The sequence below is a fragment of the Pleurodeles waltl genome, chromosome 3_1 (genome assembly GCF_031143425.1).
Source record: "Pleurodeles waltl isolate 20211129_DDA chromosome 3_1, aPleWal1.hap1.20221129, whole genome shotgun sequence".
Classification (NCBI taxonomy): domain Eukaryota; kingdom Metazoa; phylum Chordata; class Amphibia; order Caudata; family Salamandridae; genus Pleurodeles; species Pleurodeles waltl.
The window spans coordinates 793,560,325-793,579,405 of record NC_090440.1 but is presented as its reverse complement, the minus strand read 5'-3'; the positions used below and the strand labels follow the sequence as shown (position 1 = coordinate 793,579,405).

Sequence of the window (19,081 nt, the reverse complement as noted above, 5' to 3'; positions counted from 1 at the left end):
AATATGCAAAAATCGGAACATTGTATTGGGAAGGTTGGCGCTGCATCTCAGCAACTACCTTTTCAATGTTTGGTTTTATTTAGGAAAGGTGAATCCTCAGGCCAGATTCTACATTTCCGGAGCGATTTCTGTTTTTATTTTTTAGGTATGCAAGATCTGAGAAAGCTTTTTCACATAAATAAAAGAGGGGACAAGGAAGTAAACCATAAGGGCCTCTCGTCTCTCCCTAGCCTCTCTGTCACATGCACTTCATTTGTTTTATAGCACCTCTCATACCACTGCAGGGTGTCAGGGCACTTTACCGGGGACTACAAGGTGTAAGATTCACATGTCATCCACACTGGTAGGCATTTTCTAAGAGTGCTTGGTCCGGAGAAGCACAAACTTAAGATTTAGAACACAGCACAGTGATTAGCGATGACATTAGCACAGTGCTTAATTTGTAAATAAAAATGTGCCAGTGCCCAAAGCTCTCCTCTTAAACATGCGGCTGCTGCAATTAAATGTGGGAACACGGAATACTGAGGCAGCATAATCCTGAAGCCATCTCGGGCCTCTTCAATCCATATAAAGCCACTCCCTGCCACTTCAGCTCACTCTAGCAACTTTCTACTTTCTCCCTCTGTGAAGCTTTTTCGTTTTTTTCCTTCCTCCGTCTTTCCCAAATGTGTCTTTTGCTCGCAGCAAATGCTTGAGGCAGAAGAATAAGCTTCGGCCCTCAAAAATAAGTGCCGGTGCTCAGCACCGGAAACAACAAGCACAAATTAAGCACAAATTAGCAATAAGAATGTATTTCTACACAAGCAAACCTTTTTTAGCAGCATAAGGAAAATGAAAGACTAGGAAAAAAAAAAACTTTCTAATTTGTGCCATGCGGTTTGCATGCAGCTCTTTAATGGCAGTTCACAGCTCATTGTGCTGGATTAGGATTATGAACTGCACAGTAACAAAATAATCTCTGTGACAAAAGCAGTAACCCACTGTGCCATGCACATAAATGAAAATGTCACTTACCCAGTGTACATCTGTTCGTGGCATCAGTCGCAGTAGATTCGCATGTTCTGCAATAGCTCGCCATCTGGTGTTGGGCCGGAGTGTTACAAGTTGTTTTTGTTCGAAGAAGTCTTTCGAGTCACGGGACCGAGTGACTCCTCCTTTTGTCTCCATTGCGCATGGGCGTCGACTCCATCTTCGATTGTTTTTCCCCGCAGAGGGTGAGGTAGGAGTTGAATTGTAGTAATAGTGCCCATGCAATGGAGTGACTAAGTATGCACCTATTTAAGGTTGAGATGATACATATATAAATAATTGAAGGTAACTTCCAAACTGCTACAGGCTCCCGGGGAGGCGGGTGGGCACATGCGAATCTACTGCGACTGATGCCACGAACAGATGTACACTGGGTAAGTGACATTTTCAGTTCGATGGCATCTGTCGCTGTAGATACGCATGTTCTGCATAGACTAGTAAGCAGTTATTTCCCCAAAAGCGGTGGATCAGCCTGTAGGAGTGGAAGTAGTCTGAAATAATGTTCTTAATACGGCTTGACCTACTGTGGCTTGTTGTGCGGATAACACGTCTACACAGTAGTGCTTGGTGAATGTGTGAGGCGTAGACCATGTGGCTGCCTTACATATTTCTTGCATTGGGATGTTTCCTAGAAAGGCCATGGTAGCACCTTTCTTTCTGGTTGAGTGTGCCCTTGGTGTAATGGGCAGCTGTCGTTTAGCTTTAAGGTAGCAGATTTGGATGCATTTAACTATCCATCTGGCTATACCTTGTTTTGATATTGGGTTTCCTGCATGAGGTTTTTGAAATGCAATAAATAGTTGTTTAGTCTTTCTGATGTTTTTTGTTCTGTCAATGTAATACATCAATGCTCTTTTGACATCTAATGTATGTAGTGCCCTTTCAGCTACGGTATCTGGCTGTGGAAAAAACACTGGAAGTTCCACTGTTTGATTTAGATGGAACAGTGAAATAACCTTTGGCAAAAATTTAGGATTGGTCCTTAGGACGACTTTATTTTTGTGTAGTTGTATAAAAGGTTCCTGTATTGTAAACGCCTGAATCTCGCTTACTCTTCTTAGGGAAGTAATGGCGATGAGAAATGCCACCTTCCAGGTTAGGAACTGTATGTCGCAGGAGTGCATGGGTTCAAAAGGTGGACCCATATGTCTAGTTAGGACAACATTTAGGTTCCATGAAGGAACAGGTGGTGTTCTTGGTGGTATAATTCTCCTAAGGCCCTCCATGAATGCTTTAATGACTGGTATCTTATATAGGGAAGTTGAATAGGTAGTCTGCAGGTATGCAGATATTGCTGCAAGGTGTATTTTAATGGAAGAGAAAGCCAGGTTAGATTTTTGTAAGTGAAGCAAGTAACCCACTACATGTTCTGGAGTTGTGTGTAATGGTTGTATTTGATTAATATGGCAGTAGCAAACAAACCTCTTCCATTTACTTGCATAGCAGTGCCTGGTGGATGGCCTTCTGGCTTGTTTTATGACTTCCATACATTCTTGGGTAAGTTGTAAGTGCCCGAATTCTAGGATTTCAGGAGCCAGATTGCTAGATTCAGCGATGCTGGATCTGGGTGTCTGATCTTTTGGTTGTGCTGTGTCAACAGATCTGGCCTGTTGGGCAATTTGATGCAGGGTACCACTGATAGGTCTAGCAGCGTTGTGTACCAGGGTTGCCTTGCCCAAGTTGGTGCTATCAATATGAGTTTGAGTTTGCTTTGACTGAGTTTGTTTACCAGGTAAGGAAGGAGAGGGAGAGGAGGAAAAGCGTAAGCAAATATCCCTGACCAGTTCATCCATAGGGCATTGCCTTGGGATTGTTCGTGTGGGTATCTGGATGCGAAGTTTTGGCATTTTGCGTTCTCCCTTGTCGCAAACAAGTCTATCTGAGGTGTTCCCCAGAGTTTGAAATAAGTGTTCAGAATTTGGGTGTGAATTTCCCATTCGTGGACCTGTTGGTGATCTCGAGAGAGATTGTCTGCGAGTTGATTTTGGATCCCTGGTATAAATTGTGCTATTAGGCGAATTTGGTTGTGAATTGCCCAACGCCAAATCTTTTGTGCTAGCAGGCTTAACTGCGTGGAGTGCGTCCCCCCCTGCTTGTTTAGATAATACATTGTTGTCATGTTGTCTGTTTTGACGAGAATGTATTTGTGAACTATTATTGGTTGGAAAGCTTTTAGTGCTTGAAAAACTGCTAGAAGTTCTAGGTGATTGATATGCAGTTTTGTTTGATGTACGTTCCATTGTCCTTGTATGCTGTGTTGATCGAGGTGTGCTCCCCACCCTGTCATGGAAGCATCTGTTGTTATTACGTATTGTGGCACTGGGTCTTGGAAAGGCCGCCCCTTGTTTAAATTTATGTTGTTCCACCACAGAAGCGAGAGGTAAGTTTGGCGGTCTATTAACACCAGATCTAGAAGGTGACCCTGTACTTGAGACCACTGTGATGCTAGGCATTGTTGTAAGGGCCTCATGTGCAGTCTTGCGTTTGGGACAATGGCTATGCATGAAGACATCATGCCTAGGAGTTGTAATACCATCTTTGCTTGTATCTTTTGTGTTGGATACATGCGTTGTATGATGGTGTTGAAATTTAGAATTCTTTGTGGACTTGGAGTGGCTACTCCCTTTGATGTGTCTATTATGGCTCCTAGGTATTGTTGTACCTTGCACGGCAGAATGTTGGATTTTGTAAAGTTGACGGTGAACCCGAGTTTGAAGAGGGTTTGTATGATCTGATTTGTGTGATTTGAGCACTCTATGAACGAATGTGCCTTGATTAGCCAGTCGTCCAAATATGGGAACACATGTATTTGCTGCCTTCTTATGTGTGCAGCGACTACCGCTAGACATTTGGTAAAGACTCTTGGTGCGGTTGTTAATCCGAAAGGCAGTACCTTGAATTGGTAATGTATTCCTTTGAATACAAACCTTAGGTATTTCCTGTGCGATGGGTGTATTGGTATATGGAAATAAGCATCCTTGAGGTCTAAAGTTGCCATGTAGTCGTGTAGTTTTAGCAATGGCAATACTTCTTGTAGTGTGACCATGTGGAAGTGGTCTGATTTGATGAAAGTGTTCACTACTCTGAGGTCTAGGATTGGTCTCAGCGTTTTGTCCTTCTTTGGTATCAGAAAGTACAGTGAGTAAACTCCTGTGTTTATTTGTGTGTTTGGCACTAATTCGATTGCATTCTTTTGCAATAGTGCCTGCACTTCTATCTCCAGGAGATTGGAATGGTGTGTTGTTAAATTTTGTGCTTTTGGTGGTATGTTTGGAGGGAATTGTAGAAATTCTATGCAATAACCATGTTGGATAATTGCTAGAACCCAAGTGTCTGTAGTGATTTCCTCCCATGCTTTGTAATAATGACCTATTCTTCCCCCCACTGGTGTTGTGTGGAGGGGGTGAGTGACATGTGAGTCACTGTTTAGTAGTAGGGGTTTTGGGGCTCTGAAATCTTCCTCTATTTCTAGGGAATTGCCCTCCTCTATATTGTCCCCGAAAACCTCCTCTATACTGTCCCTGGTAACTGGACGGTGTTGCTTGTGAGGTGCTGGCTTGTGTGCTCTGACCCCGAAACCCCCCTCGAAAGGGCGTTTTACGGAATGTGCTGTAATTCCCTCTGCTCTGCGGGGAGTAGAGTGCGCCCATGGCTTTGGCAGTGTCCGTATCTTTTTTGAGTTTCTCAATCGCTGTGTCCACTTCTGGACCGAACAGTTCTTTTTCATTAAAAGGCATATTGAGAACTGCTTGTTGAATCTCTGGTTTAAATCCAGACGTTCGGAGCCATGCATGCCTTCTGATAGTTACAGATGTATTAATTGTCCGTGCAGCTGTATCTGCAGCGTCCATGGAGGAGCGGATCTGGTTGTTGGGAATGGTCTGTCCCTCCTCAACCACTTGTTTTGCCCTATTTTGTAAGTCCTTGGGCAGATGTTCAATGAGATGTTGCATCTCGTCCCAGTGGGCTCTGTCATAGCGCGCAAGTAGTGCCTGGGAGTTCGCGATGCGCCACTGGTTTGCAGCTTGTGCTGCGACTCTTTTACCAGCTGCATCGAACTTGCGGCTTTCTTTATCTGGGGGTGGTGCATCTCCAGATGTGTGAGAGTTGGCCCTTTTCCTAGCTGCTCCTACAACGACAGAGTCTGGTGGCAGCTGTGTAGTGATGAAAACCGGGTCTGTAGGAGGCGCCTTATACTTTTTTTCCACCCTTGGTGTGATTGCCCTACTTTTAACCGGCTCCTTAAAGATGTCTTTTGCGTGCCGGAGCATACCAGGGAGCATAGGCAGGCTTTGGTATGAGCTGTGGGTGGAGGAGAGTGTGTTGAATAAAAAATCATCCTCGACCTGTTCTGAGTGGAGGCTTACGTTGTGAAATTGTGCTGCTCTAGCCACCACTTGAGAATACGCGGTGCTGTCTTCTGGTGGAGATGGCTTCGTAGGGTATGCCTCCGGACTGTTATCTGACACTGGGGCGTCGTATAGGTCCCATGCGTCCTGATCTTGGTCACCCTGGCTCATGGTGGTGTGAGCTGGGGAGTGTGATGGAGTTTGTGCTGGTGAGACGTTAATCACGGGCGGAGGAGAGGGTGGTGGGGTAACTCTTTTCACCACTTTTGGTTGTGGTGTCTGTTCAGTCTGGAACTCCAACCTTCTCTTTCTCCTAATGGGGGGAAGGGTGCTTATTTTTCCTGTCCCCTGCTGTATGAAGATACGCTTTTGCGTATGGTCCACATCAGTTGCTTGTAGCTCTTCCTCAAACCTATGCTTTTGCATTTGGGAGGTTAGCGAGTGCTCTTCTGTATAAGAGCCTGAAGCTGGGTCGCTTGCAGTTTGTTTCGGCATCGAAACCCTGTCTGCGTGTTTTTTCGGCTCCGAGGTGACTTTTTTATTTTTCGGGGCCGAAACCTCTCGGCGTCGATCTGCTTCGGTGCCGCTGTCTCGGCGTCGAGCCGTGTCCACACCGGCATCTCGGTGTCGAGGCTTGTCTCCAGCACTTTCTCGGTCCCGAGAAGGCTGCGTGCCGGTGTCTCGACCGGAGTCGGACGACCTCGGCACTGTTTGGGCCTTTTTCGGTGCCGACGGTCGGTCACCGAATTTATGGGTGGAGCCATGGCCGGATGGCAGTGGCGTCCCCTGGGCCTTGTAAATGTTTCTCTGTGTGGTTTTCGACATCTTACTCACGGTTTGTGTATCGTCGAATCCTTCGGAGTCTGAGTCTTGGATCGAGAAGGTACCTTCCTCTTCCTGTTCCTCGAACTCCCGTTGGGCTGTCGGTGCGGACGTCATGTGAAGTCTTCTGGCTCGACGGTCTCGGAGTGTTTTTCGGGACCGGAACGCACAACAGGCCTCGCAGGTGTCTTCGCTGTGCTCAGGTGACAGGCACAGGTTGCAGACCAAGTGTTGGTCTGTGTAGGGGTATTTATTGTGGCATTTGGGGCAGAAACGGAACGGGGTCCGTTCCATCGGCGTTCTTCAGCACGCGGTCGGGCCGACCAGGCCCCGACGGGGGATCGAAAAACTACCCCGAAGGGCACCGGAGCTCTTCGATCTTCGATGCGGTGTGGAATCTAAGCACGCCGATCCCGAACGCAACAATACCGACGAAAATCTTCCGAAATTAGCTAATTTTCCGTTCCGAAACTCGGAGCGACAGGAACACGTCCGAACCCGATGGCGGAAAAAAAACAATCGAAGATGGAGTCGACGCCCATGCGCAATGGAGACAAAAGGAGGAGTCACTCGGTCCCGTGACTCGAAAGACTTCTTCGAACAAAAACAACTTGTAACACTCCGGCCCAACACCAGATGGCGAGCTATTGCAGAACATGCGTATCTACAGCGACAGATGCCATCGAACATACTGTTCTTTGCATGATACACATTCTTTGCAGGAGGCATATTAACCATCTGTGCTACTTTTGAGTCAAAACTGCCACTGCAAAAAACTCCCATCTCTCTCCAGCAGACACATTAATCACTTGAGTTAGATTGACGGTTTTATTTTTGCAGTGCAAGGAGCTTTAAAGTGCGTTTAAAACTGCTCAACAAAGGAAGTAATAAATATGAAAACACGCACGCACATGTTTGTCAGAGACACCAGCTGGAGAAGTGCCTTCCTCCCAGCCCAGGCCTGCGAACCCCCTGGGAATGTGTCACGGTCCCCTGGGGGTCCGCAGACCACAGGTTGGGAACCACTGCAATAATTAATAAATGAGACACACAACTCAAAAAGGAGATCCACACCAATTTATTAAAATAGCAGGTATCTTTATATATGTGTAAGCATCAGAGAAAAATCGTTCAGGTAAGTATGTTTTTAAACAGGAATTCTTTTCACTTTAAAAAGTGGACCTTGTGCAGTTTCTGAGTACTGCAATGTTATCCTATGGGAGAAAAAGAAGTTCTGCAAAAAGGTAGAGTACAGCGACTTACAAGACCAATCTCCTGGGGCTAAGGTGAGTAGTGGGCAAGGTCAAAGGCAGCGCCCACAGTACACCCTCAGCGGCACGAGGGGGCAGCCGGGTGCAGAGTGCAAAACAGCGTTGGGTGCCCAGTGTGTTCCCAAGGTGATCTGTCACTGGGGGAAGAGGGTGCAGGCTCTGGCCAGTCGGGTTGAACCAACAGCGTGGCTCATGCCTTACGACGCTCAGGCACAGGTAGACACCTTTGGTCCTCTTCTCCACGGCTCAGGAGTGACAGGTGCAGAGGTGTCCTTATGTGTCGGATTTTCTTGACCGGAGCAGTCACGGTAGAGGGGTGCTGTGTGCAGAGGCTGCAGGTGTCATCAGGGAGTCCAGAAGGGATGAAACTATGATGGTCTCGGACTCTGGAGGGCTGGGGAACTTTGTTGTCACCAGTAGTCCACTTCAACTTGGTTCAGAGACGGCTGGTGCGGTGGTGACTTCAGGTTTCGGGTTTTGGCGGTTCCAGAGGCTTGAGAGTCCCTTCTTTGGCAATTGTTGGAGTACAGATACGCTGTCAAGGGGAGGTCTTGAGTCTTTTTCGAAGGTAGGCAGCCCTCCTGGGTTTCTGGAGTCACCGTTGCAGGACAAGTTGACTTTGGTGCAGATTTCGTCAAGGGATGCAGACATGCCGGCAGGGTTGGTACCAGGTCAGCTGCTTCTTTTCTACTCTTATGCTTTTGTGGCTCTTCTTTTTCCTTGGTCTTCTTAGGTCATCAGGATCTGCTCCTCTGCTGCCAAGGGCTCCTCTAAATATTGAAGTTAGGGGCGTTAGGGGCGTGTAGGGTAGTATCCAATGGGCTACTGACCCTTGGAGTCACTGCACCCCCTATACAACCACTTCCTGTCCCAGAATTCCTAAGTATGCCATAACAAAGATTGATACTTCTCAAAAGTTGTGTTCACAGTAGCCCACCTTAGGACTGGTTGTAGCCTGGGGGTGGCATGCCTACCTGACTAGCTAATTTTCAAGCCTGTCCAGGTGCCAAATGGGCACGGGAAGGGGGGGGTGGCTTCCGCTCCTGTGAGGGGAACCAGATTTGCATTTCAAAGGTGGCAGCCCTATGAGGCTTGCTGCCTTAGGAAGGTCAATCAGCAGGTCATCCTGTGGGACTCCTCCTCCCACCCTCTTTCTGGACAGGCTTTTGTTCTGGGCCTCCTGAGAGCAGAAGGCTCTCACCCTATGGGTCCACAGTGGTGTCTCTGGTGAATGGCTGGCAGAAACTGGTCAGTGAGCACACAAGATGCGGTAGAGTTTGGGCACCTCCAAGGTGCCCTCTGGGTGCATGTATTGGTAAATCCAACACTGGCATCAGTATGGGTTCACCAATACGAGATGTTTGATATCAGACATCCCTATCTTCAGTGAAGCTATCACGTAGCTGGAGAACTCGTTCTGACCAGTGTCCAGCACAGCATTTAAAATGGCTTCCCTGGTCACTTACTATGTCTGAGAACGGCAAAGACACAGCAGGGGCATATCTGCTCGGGCAGATATGCCCTCACATATAACGTAATGCACCCTACTTTAGGGCTGTAAGGCCTGCTAGAGGGGTGACTTATATTCCATGCAGTGTTAGAGGACATGGCACACAGGCTGAGTGCCATGTCGTGTTTTCACTTCTGCCTGCACCAAGACACGCAGCCTGCAATGGCAGCCTGGCAGCCTGTCATGTGCTTGGCGGGGGTCTCTTAGAATGGCACAATTCGTGCGGCAGCCCTTAGGGACCCTCTTTAGTACCCCATGCCCTAGGTAGCAGAAGTATCTTAACTAGGGACTTACAGAGGGTGCTAAAGGTTTTGCCAATTGGGGAAACAACTGCCATTTTTCTTTTTTTTTGCTTTTAAACCCGGACACAACAAGTCCAGCGAAATAATATAACTCAGGCAGTTACTAGCAATCAGATACATTATTAACATATTTGTTAGAAACACAGAAAGAATCTTCCCCAAATCCCACCTCCTCCCGACATTTTCAAAACACATTCCTTCCAAAAGTACACCTTCTTGTGGTGTCTTCCCATGTCTCCCTATTCTGTTTCGGTGTGGGTGCGCCTAGGGTGTCTCGGACCAACCCATAAGACCCCTGAACTCTGGAATTTTCTGACTATACTCCCATAGAGTAGTATGTTATCCAGTCTCCCCAACAACTGCCATTTTGGGAAAAAAGATCTGGCACTGGGGACCTGGTTAGCCCAGTGTGCTTTCAGTCGAAATCACATCAGATACCAGGCAAAAAGTGGGGGGTAACCATGTTGAAAAGAGGCACGTTCCTACATTTACACACTGAAATGAAATAACTGGTAAATGTTCAGGTCACATGCTTCAGTCCACTAGCACCTATAGCCCTCATCTAGAGTGTAATGGCCTGATTTAGATATTGGCGGACAGGTTACACCATCACAAGAGTGAGGGATATCCCGTCCGCCGAAATCCAAATCCTAAATCAAATCAAATCATTAACATTTATAAAGCGCGCTACTCACCCGTGCGGGTCTCAAGGCGCTAGGGGGGAAAGGGGGGTTTATCGCTGCTCGAACAGCCAAGTCTTTAGGAGTCTCCGGAAAGCGGAGTGGTCCTGGGTGGTCCTGAGGCTGGTGGGGAGGGAGTTCCAGGTCTTGGCCGCCAGGAAGGAGAAAGATCTCCCACCCGCCGTGGAGCGGCGGGTGCGAGGGACGGCAGCAAGTGCGAGGCCAGCGGAGCGGAGGGGGCGGGTGGGGACGTAGAAGCTGAGGCGTCTGTTGAGGTATTCCGGTCCCTTGTTGTGGAGGGCTTTGTGTGCGTGGGTGAGAAGACGGAAGGTGATCCTTTTGCTGACTGGGAGCCAATGCAGGTGTCTCAGGTGTGCGGAGATGTGGCTGTTGCGGGGTACGTCGAGGATGAGGCGGGCCGAGGCGTTTTGGATGCGTTGCAGGCGGTTTTGGAGTTTGCCTGTGGTCCCGGCGTAGAGGGTGTTGCCGTAGTCCAGGCGGCTCGTGACGAGGGCGTGGGTCACGGTTTTTCTGGTGTCGGCGGGGATCCAGCGGAAGATCTTACGGAGCATGCGGAGAGTGAGGAAGCAGGCGGAGGACACGGCGTTGACTTGCTTGGTCATGGTGAGAAGAGGGTCCAAGATGAAGCCGAGGTTGCGGGCGTGGTCTGCGGGGGTCGGTGCGGTGCCGAGGGCCGTGGGCCACCAGGAGTCGTCCCAGGCGGACGGGGTGTTGCCGAGGATGAGGACTTCCGTTTTTTCAGAGTTCAGCTTTAGGCGGCTGAGCCTCATCCAATCTGCGACGTCCTTCATACCCTCTTGTAGGTTGGTCTTGGCGCTGGCGGGGTCCTTGGTGAGGGAGAGTACAAGTTGGGTGTCGTCGGCGTAGGAGGTGATGATGATGTCGTGCTTGCGTACGATGTCGGCGAGGGGGCTCATGTAGACATTGAAGAGTGTCGGGCTGAGCGATGAGCCTTGAGGTACGCCGCAGATGATCTTGGTGGGTTCTGAGCGAAACGGAGGGAGGTAAACTCTTTGGGAGCGGTTAGCGAGGAAGGAGGCGATCCAGTCCAGGGCCTGGCTTTGGATCCCGGTGGAGCGTAGGCGGGTGATTAGGGTGCGGTGACAGACGGTGTCAAAGGCAGCCGAGAGGTCGAGGAGAATGAGGGCGACTGTTTCACTGTTGTGAAATCCTATTATACTCTATGGGGTTCAGATTTCAGCGGATGGGATATCCGTCATCACTGTGACAGAGTACCAGTCCGCCAATATCTAAATCAGGCCCTAAATCTGTTCACACAGTTCAGGCTCGTCTGAACAAATAGGCTATCCTGTGTAAAGAAAAACACAAAAATCATTTTGCCCAGCCTTGCATCTCTAACAATCAGCAAGAATTGACATTATAGATAGTTGCTTTGTTTGTTGTTGCGTGCTTGGGCTTTCAGCACTATTGTTGCATTATTCATCGGATGGCCCTTTTAAGGGTTCCCAGATAGTTAGGACCATTAGGAATCAGACATAGTAATTGTATTTTGTATAGCGCTTACTACCCTCCACGAGGCGTTGAAATAGTGGTCATGATGGTAAATAAATACTAAGTTTTATAGGGTCATTAAAAATAATTATTTATCACATAAGATATCCAAATGTTTACCATGGTTACTCACTTATTAGTGGCTGGCCCAGTAAACAGTACATCAGACTGCAGCTTTGGGAAAAATCCAAGTTCATACTTCCCTTGTCCAATTTTCATATCCAATAGGTGTGGGTGGATCGCAGTGTGATCTATTTTTGTTAGTCTTAACTCAATAGATTTCACTGAAAAAAATATAAATTAATTAGTAAGCATTTAATCAGTTTAACGTGCTATTTAAAGGTTTTTCTCTGACAAAATAAAATAAGAAAATATTTCTGATAACGTATGTATTTTTAATTTGAAGAGACATATGTTTTACACACTCTGGTAAATATCAGAAAAACTATTCTTAGAGATACTCCTTTTTTATATATTGTAGTTTCACTGTGTTCAAATTCAACAAAAGGGATACATAGCTCTGAGCGATTAAAAAAATTAATGCTGCTTCTCTATTTTCATTTTTGGTAACATTACATTTTTTTTTATATTTGCTTGTCCTTTGAAAGAGCAAGAAAATGGAAACCCTACCAACATAAACCAGCCTTGTCTGGCAATACAACACAAAGACTTAAGTGAACACCTAGAAAGTTTTATGTTATTACTATCACTGTGGAGTTGTCAAAATGTATAATTGTGTTTCCACATTATATAATAGACTATGATGTCTGAACAGTATTTCATGGGTCTGATGATGAGTGGCGGGAAGCCATGACAGCCCTGGCTTTATCAGCCAACTTTCGCTTAATTCAAATTAATTCCCTACACAGGAAGTACTTTACTCCCAAACGTCTACGGGAAAATAAAAAATTGACAGCCCACGGTTTTCAGATTGTTCTATGGAAGCAAGCACCTTTCTTCAAATGACCTGGTCCTGTGCCATTCTCAAACCATCTTGGTCTATGATTGAATGCCTGCCAGCGGCAGTGCTCAGTAGATCCATATCCCTTAGACCAAAAATTGACCTTTTAGGTCTTGTTGAAGAATAGGTAGGCTCCAGCGCTAATTGCACCTTACTGTGACTGGGCCGTTTGATTTAAAAGAGAGACATAGCTCGTGGACGGAGATCCACAAGTACCCCATACCGGCAGGAATGGTGACAGGCATGGACCAGTGTGCCTACATGCAAAAAGAGGTATACAAACATTTTGGCACCATTAATATAATAAGATCTGGGAACCACAGTGGGGGCACTTCTGTTGATAAAGCTGAGATGGCAGAAAGTTGAAGACTCACATACACACACTCACAATTAGTCCATTCATCTATGATATGTCCGCTTGTTAGTTATGTAAATGCCTTGCCGTGAAATTATAAACTGGTCATATTGAATTGTATCTGTATGTGTATGGTATTTTGTATTTGCTTTTCTCTGTTCTTATGGGGAAAAAATAAACCCTAAAAATTTACAGGGAAAAAAAAAAATTATAGGTCACAAAATAATTAGTTTTAACAGTTTCACTGATTACTGTACTACAGTAAAGAGGACATTAAATTCAAGGATCAATTATAGGGCAGTCACATTGACATATCGTACCCTTGTTTTGGCTACAAGATGCACTGTCATTCTAGTAAAGTGGGAATGGTGCACAATTAAGTACATAAAATTGGTTGCCACAATTATAGCTGCAAAGGAACACCTTGCTTGGGGTAAGCTAAAATATATATTTGCAATGCAGGACAGAAAAATCAATTTTGGCAGTGAGGTACAGGGGAAGGACACATCCAACCCCACGTCTGGGTGCACCACTTTGTGAGGGTTTATGCTGAGACATACAGTGACAATTAAACCTATGCACTCAGTCCAATGTTTTATGCTGCAGGTAGTGAGGTAGATCCTTAAGCACAAACATCTAAAAGTCTGGAGCAGAATATGGTGAGCAATGATTCGTATAAGTGAAAAGCGGAGCTTTTGATTCCTTTTTTTTTTACTACTGTCTCTGGTGTGATTTCGTAGGAAGGATTTTCATCCAACTGTTTACCAACCACTGTTGCTGTTGACACAGGTTTCAAGTTACTGGTCAAGATGTGTTGGAGCATGGATGAAATAACACTGCAAGATAGGTTCAGGTAGGTTTTGTTGATGGCACTGGGATGGCAGAACATTCTCTGATGGTGTACATGACCAATCTCAAATAAGAGCCATAGAAACTCTCCCCATTTTACCAAGCATCTTATGTCCTTGGCAGGCTTTTTCCTGCCTCAAGAGTATGGGCCTTGGAGGACACTGGTAGCAATAATCAGAAGACTATAAAACAATATTATGGCTAGGGTTAGCCACGGCCCAAGTACAAAATTAATAAGCTTTTCACAATACAGCAGTGGGTTTGACAAAGTTGTTGTTATACACCCTTGCATTTTCATTTGTACATAAATCATTCCCAAACAACATTCTGTGTCAGGCAGCAGAAGCTATTTCACCATGCTTTTCCTGGTGAGGCACTCTGTGGATGATGTATTATTAATTGTATGAATTCCGCAAGTGAAATCCCATGTAATTGCTTTCTTGGGTTACTGCACAAAAAACATCTTCACAATAGTGCAAAATCAATGTTTGGGGGGGGGGCGCAATGCCAACCTTCACTACCTGATTACTTGAGTGAAGGATCTGTATCCCACTACACATACAAAGGAGGTGCAGAAGTGTTCATATCAGTGGGCGATATGTGGTGCTTCAGCAAGTCAATTACAGGGCAGCACCGCAGGCAGTGGCTGCTGCATTCTATGAAGCGGAGCAATGGGTATATCGGAATCCTTACCCTGCCAATGTGAGGGGAATTAAGCTCCTGTGTATGTTGGTAGGTGTTTTCCCAGTGCACCCCTCACAGCCATATCATCTGAATTTGGTCCTAGTCTTATGCGCAATCAAATTAAAGAATGATGTAGGGGTTATTAACCCCCTACATTTTTGGTACAAACTGTAGGGCAACCAATGAGCACAATTGCTGCAGAAAGTAGTGAAAGGGAGATTGACTGCATGCATTGAACAGTGGTGGTCTTTTGGACTCCACTGACATAGTAAAAGGTTAGTGAGCAAAGACTTTACAGAACACAACCTGGATAGGATAGTAGTCACATCAATTGTCAGTACCTAATTTCTAGGTAATTTCCTTTTGAGGCTGCCTGAGCCTATGAGCAGCACCTTTCTAAAAAACTGATACTGCTCATAAGATTCCTATGTGTTCATGTTGGTTTAGGCCAGCTTCCTCTAAAGGCAAAAGTGCGCTTATTGATGGGGTGAGTGTCTTTTTCATGTGTTTTATTACAATGGGATGTGTGTGACAGGGGCGGTCAGAAACGGTGACACCCTTCTATTGTGTAGCCTCTATGGCAGGCTACAGAACTCACAAGCTATTGATATTCTAAGGAAGAAGACACACAGGTGGGTAGCAATAGCCAAAGCAATTCATCACCCCACCACTAGTAAGCACTGTATCACATTTCACTGCTAGGGCATACAAATAGGAGCCATTCACCATAGAAATTTGCAACGGTTGCAAAAACAACTTCACAACTTTCATTAGTTTCTATCACCAAAACCTTTTAAGTATGAACTCGAGGGAAAACAGAAGTGAGTAGGAAAATGATGTAGGAGATGAGAACCGAGAGGGAAGCTTTAAACACTCACTCAGATCTTTCTTTATTCTCTTTTAAAAAACACATAATAAATAAAACATATTGAAAGAAGAAAAAAGATCATACTATTAAATGTTATGTGAGCTACAGTGTGTCCTTATATTCATAGTCTTTAAACATGTGTACCTTAAAATGTGCTCTTTGTTACATCCAAGCTACGCTGATATAAAGATACTGTGAGCTAAATTAGAGGTTAATCATTCCTTCAAACAATACTGTCATTTTGTACTTCCTAATTCCATAATTCTTGAATGGTGTAAAAACAGCCCTGGCAAAAATGCTTAAACCAACCCCACTCCCTTTGCCTTGTTGCGCTATCTCTCTCTTTTTGTCCATCCATTCTCTCCCTCTCCTTCTCCCCTCTCTCTCATCTTCCTCTCTGATTGTTTCTCTCCACTTTCCCCGTCCCTCTCTCTCTCTCTCTTAAAGCCTTGCCAGCCCGGCTGCATTTAACATGGGGAGCTGAGTAAAGTGACCGATGCACGGGGAGTTGCCCTCTGCTTTCACAGCTGTCCTCCAAGGACTCCAGCTGTCCACAGAAATGCTCATGGAATAAAAAGCCTGTCCAGCCCTGGAGGCTTGTAGGAAGTTGGCTCTGTATGTGCTATTTCAAAGTAAGGAATAGCATGCACAGAGTCCAAGGGTTCCCCTTAGAGGTAAAATAGTGGTAAAAATAGATAATACTAATGCTCTATTTTGTGGTAGTGTGGTCGAGCAGTAGGCTTATCCAAGGAGTAGTGTTAAGCATTTGTTGTACATACACATAGACAATAAATGAGGTACACACACTCAGAGACAAATCCAGCCAATAGGTTTTGTTATAGAAAAATATCTTTTCTTAGTTTATTTTAAGAACCACAGGTTCAAATTCTACATGTAATATCTCATTCGAAAGGTATTGCAGGTAAGTACTTTAGGAACTTCAAATCATAAAAATTGCATGTATACTTTTCAAGTTATTGACAAATAGCTGTTTTAAAAGTGGACACAGTGCAATTTTCACAGTTCCTAGGGGAGGTAAGTTTTTGTTAGTTTTACCAGGTAAGTAAGACACTTACAGGGTTCAGTTCTTGGTCCAAGGTAGCCCACTGTTGGGGGTTCAGAGCAACCCCAAAGTCACCACACCAGCAGCTCAGGGCCGGTCAGGTGCAGAGTTCAAAGTGGTGCCCAAAACACATAGGCTAGAATGGAGAGAAGGGGGTGCCCCGGTTCCGGTCTGCTTGCAGGTAAGTACCCGCGTCTTCGGAGGGCAGACCAGGGGGGTTTTGTAGGGCACCGGGGGGGACACAAGTCCACACAGAAATTTCACCCTCAGCAGCGCGGGGGCGGCCGGGTGCAGTGTAGAAACAAGCGTCGGGTTCGCAATGTTAGTCTATGAGAGATCTCGGGATCTCTTCAGCGCTGCAGGCAGGCAAGGGGGGGGTTCCTCGGGGAAACCTCCACTTGGGCAGGGGAGAGGGACTCCTGGGGGTCACTTCTCCAGTGAAAGTCCGGTCCTTCAGGTCCTGGGGGCTGCGGGTGCAGGGTCTCTCCCAGGCGTCGGGACTTTGGATTCGAAGAGTCGCGGTCAGGGGAAGCCTCGGGATTCCCTCTGCAGGCGGCGCTGTGGGGGCTCAGGGGGGACAGGTTTTGGTACTCACAGTATCAGAGTAGTCCTGGGGTCCCTCCTGAGGTGTCGGATCTCCACCAGCCGAGTCGGGGTCGCCGGGTGCAGTGTTGCAAGTCTCACGCTTCTTGCGGGGAGCTTGCAGGGTTCTTTCAAGGCTGCTGGAAACAAAGTTGCAGCCTTTCTTGGAGCAGGTCCGCTGTCCTCGGGAGTTTCTTGTCTTTTCGAAGCAGGGGCAGTCCTCAGAGGATGTCGAGGTCGCTGGTCCCTTTGGAAGGCGTCGCTGGAGCAGGATCTTTGGAAGGCAGGAGACAGGCCGGTGAGTTTCTGGAGCCAAGGCAGTTGTCGTCTTCTGGTCTTCCTCTGCACGGGTTTTCAGCTAGGCAGTCCTTCTTCTTGTAGTTGCAGGAATCTAATTTTCTAGGGTTCAGGGTAGCCCTTAAATACTAAATTTAAGGGCGTGTTTAGGTCTGGGGGGTTAGTAGCCAATGGCTACTAGCCCTGAGGGTGGGTACACCCTCTTTGTGCCTCCTCCCAAGGGGAGGGGGTCACAATCCTAACCCTATTGGGGGAATCCTCCATCTGCAAGATGGAGGATTTCTAAAAGTTAGAGTCACCTCAGCTCAGGACACCTTAGGGGCTGTCCTGACTGGCCAGTGACTCCTCCTTGTTATTCTCATTATTTTCTCCGGCCTTGCCGCCAAAAGTGGGGCCTGGCCGGAGGGGGCGGGCAACTCCACTAGCTGGAGTGTCCTGCTGGGTTGGCACAAAGGAGGTGAGCCTTTGAGGCTCACCGCCAGGTGTGACAATTCCTGCCTGGGGGAGGTGTTAGCATCTCCACCCAGTGCAGGCTTTGTTACTGGCCTCAGAGTGACAAAGGCACTCTCCCCATGGGGCCAGCAACATGTCTCGGTTTGTGGCAGGCTGCTAAAACTAGTCAGCCTACACAGATAGTCGGTTAAGTTTCAGGGGGCACCTCTAAGGTGCCCTCTGGGGTGTATTTTACAATAAAATGTACACTGGCATCAGTGTGCATTTATTGTGCTGAGAAGTTTGATACCAAACTTCCCAGTTTTCAGTGTAGCCATTATGGTGCTGTGGAGTTCGTGTTTGACAGACTCCCAGACCATATACTCTTATGGCTACCCTGCACTTACAATGTCTAAGGTTTTGTTTAGACACTGTAGGGGTACCATGCTCATGCACTGGTACCCTCACCTATGGTATAGTGCACCCTGCCTTAGGGCTGTAAGGCCTGCTAGAGGGGTGTCTTACCTATACTGCATAGGCAGTGAGAGGCTGGCATGGCACCCTGAGGGGAGTGCCATGTCGACTTACTCGTTTTGTCCTCACTAGCACACACAAGCTGGCAAGCAGTGTGTATGTGCTGAGTGAGAGGTCTCCAGGGTGGCATAAGACATGCTGCAGCCCTTAGAGACCTTCCTTGGCATCAGGGCCCTTGGTACTAGAAGTACCAGTTACAAGGGACTTATCTGGATGCCAGGGTCTGCCAATTGTGGATACAAAAGTACAGGTTAGGGAAAGAACACTGGTGCTGGGGCCTGGTTAGCAGGCCTCAGCACACTTTCAATGGTAAACATAGCATCAGCAAAGGCAAAAAGTCAGGGGGCAACCATGCCAAGGAGGCATTTCCTTACACAACCCCCCCCCAAACGAAAGAGGATGAGACTAACCTTTCCCAAGAGAGTCTTCATTTTCTAAGTGGAAGAACCTGGAAAGGCCATCTGCATTGGCATGGGCAGTCCCAGGTCTGTGTTCCACTATAAAGTCCATTCCCTGTAGGGAGATGGACCACCTCAACAGTTTAGGATTTTCACCTTTCATTTGCATCAGCCATTTGAGAGGTCTGTGGTCAGTTTGAACTAGGAAGTGAGTCCCAAAGAGGTATGGTCTCAGCTTCTTCAGGGACCAAACCACAGCAAAGGCCTCCCTCTCAATGGCACTCCAACGCTGCTCCCTGGGGAGTAACCTCCTGCTAATGAAAGCAACAGGCTGGTCAAGGCCATCATCATTTGTTTGGGACAAAACTGCCCCTATCCCATGTTCAGAGGCATCAGTCTGCACAATGAACTGCTTAGAATAATCTGGAGCTTTGAGAACTGGTGCTGAGCACATTGCTTGTTTCAGGGTGTCAAAGGCCTGTTGGCATTCCACAGTCCAGTTCACTTTCTTGGGCATTTTCTTGGAGGTGAGTTCAGTGAGGGCTGTCACAATGGATCCATA

General features: G+C 46.8%; 1 protein-coding gene across 2 annotated transcripts in view; it reads right to left on the bottom strand.

The window, feature by feature from the left end:
* DENND5A (DENN domain containing 5A) overlaps window positions 1-19,081 on the bottom strand; it is a 298,910-nt gene that overhangs the window by 172,060 nt on the left and 107,769 nt on the right. For both annotated transcript variants that reach the window (XM_069223636.1, XM_069223637.1), the window contains one exon: window positions 11,630-11,780. In XM_069223636.1, the coding sequence (XP_069079737.1) occupies window positions 11,630-11,780 (151 nt within the window). The remainder of the gene's footprint in view (window positions 1-11,629; window positions 11,781-19,081) is intronic.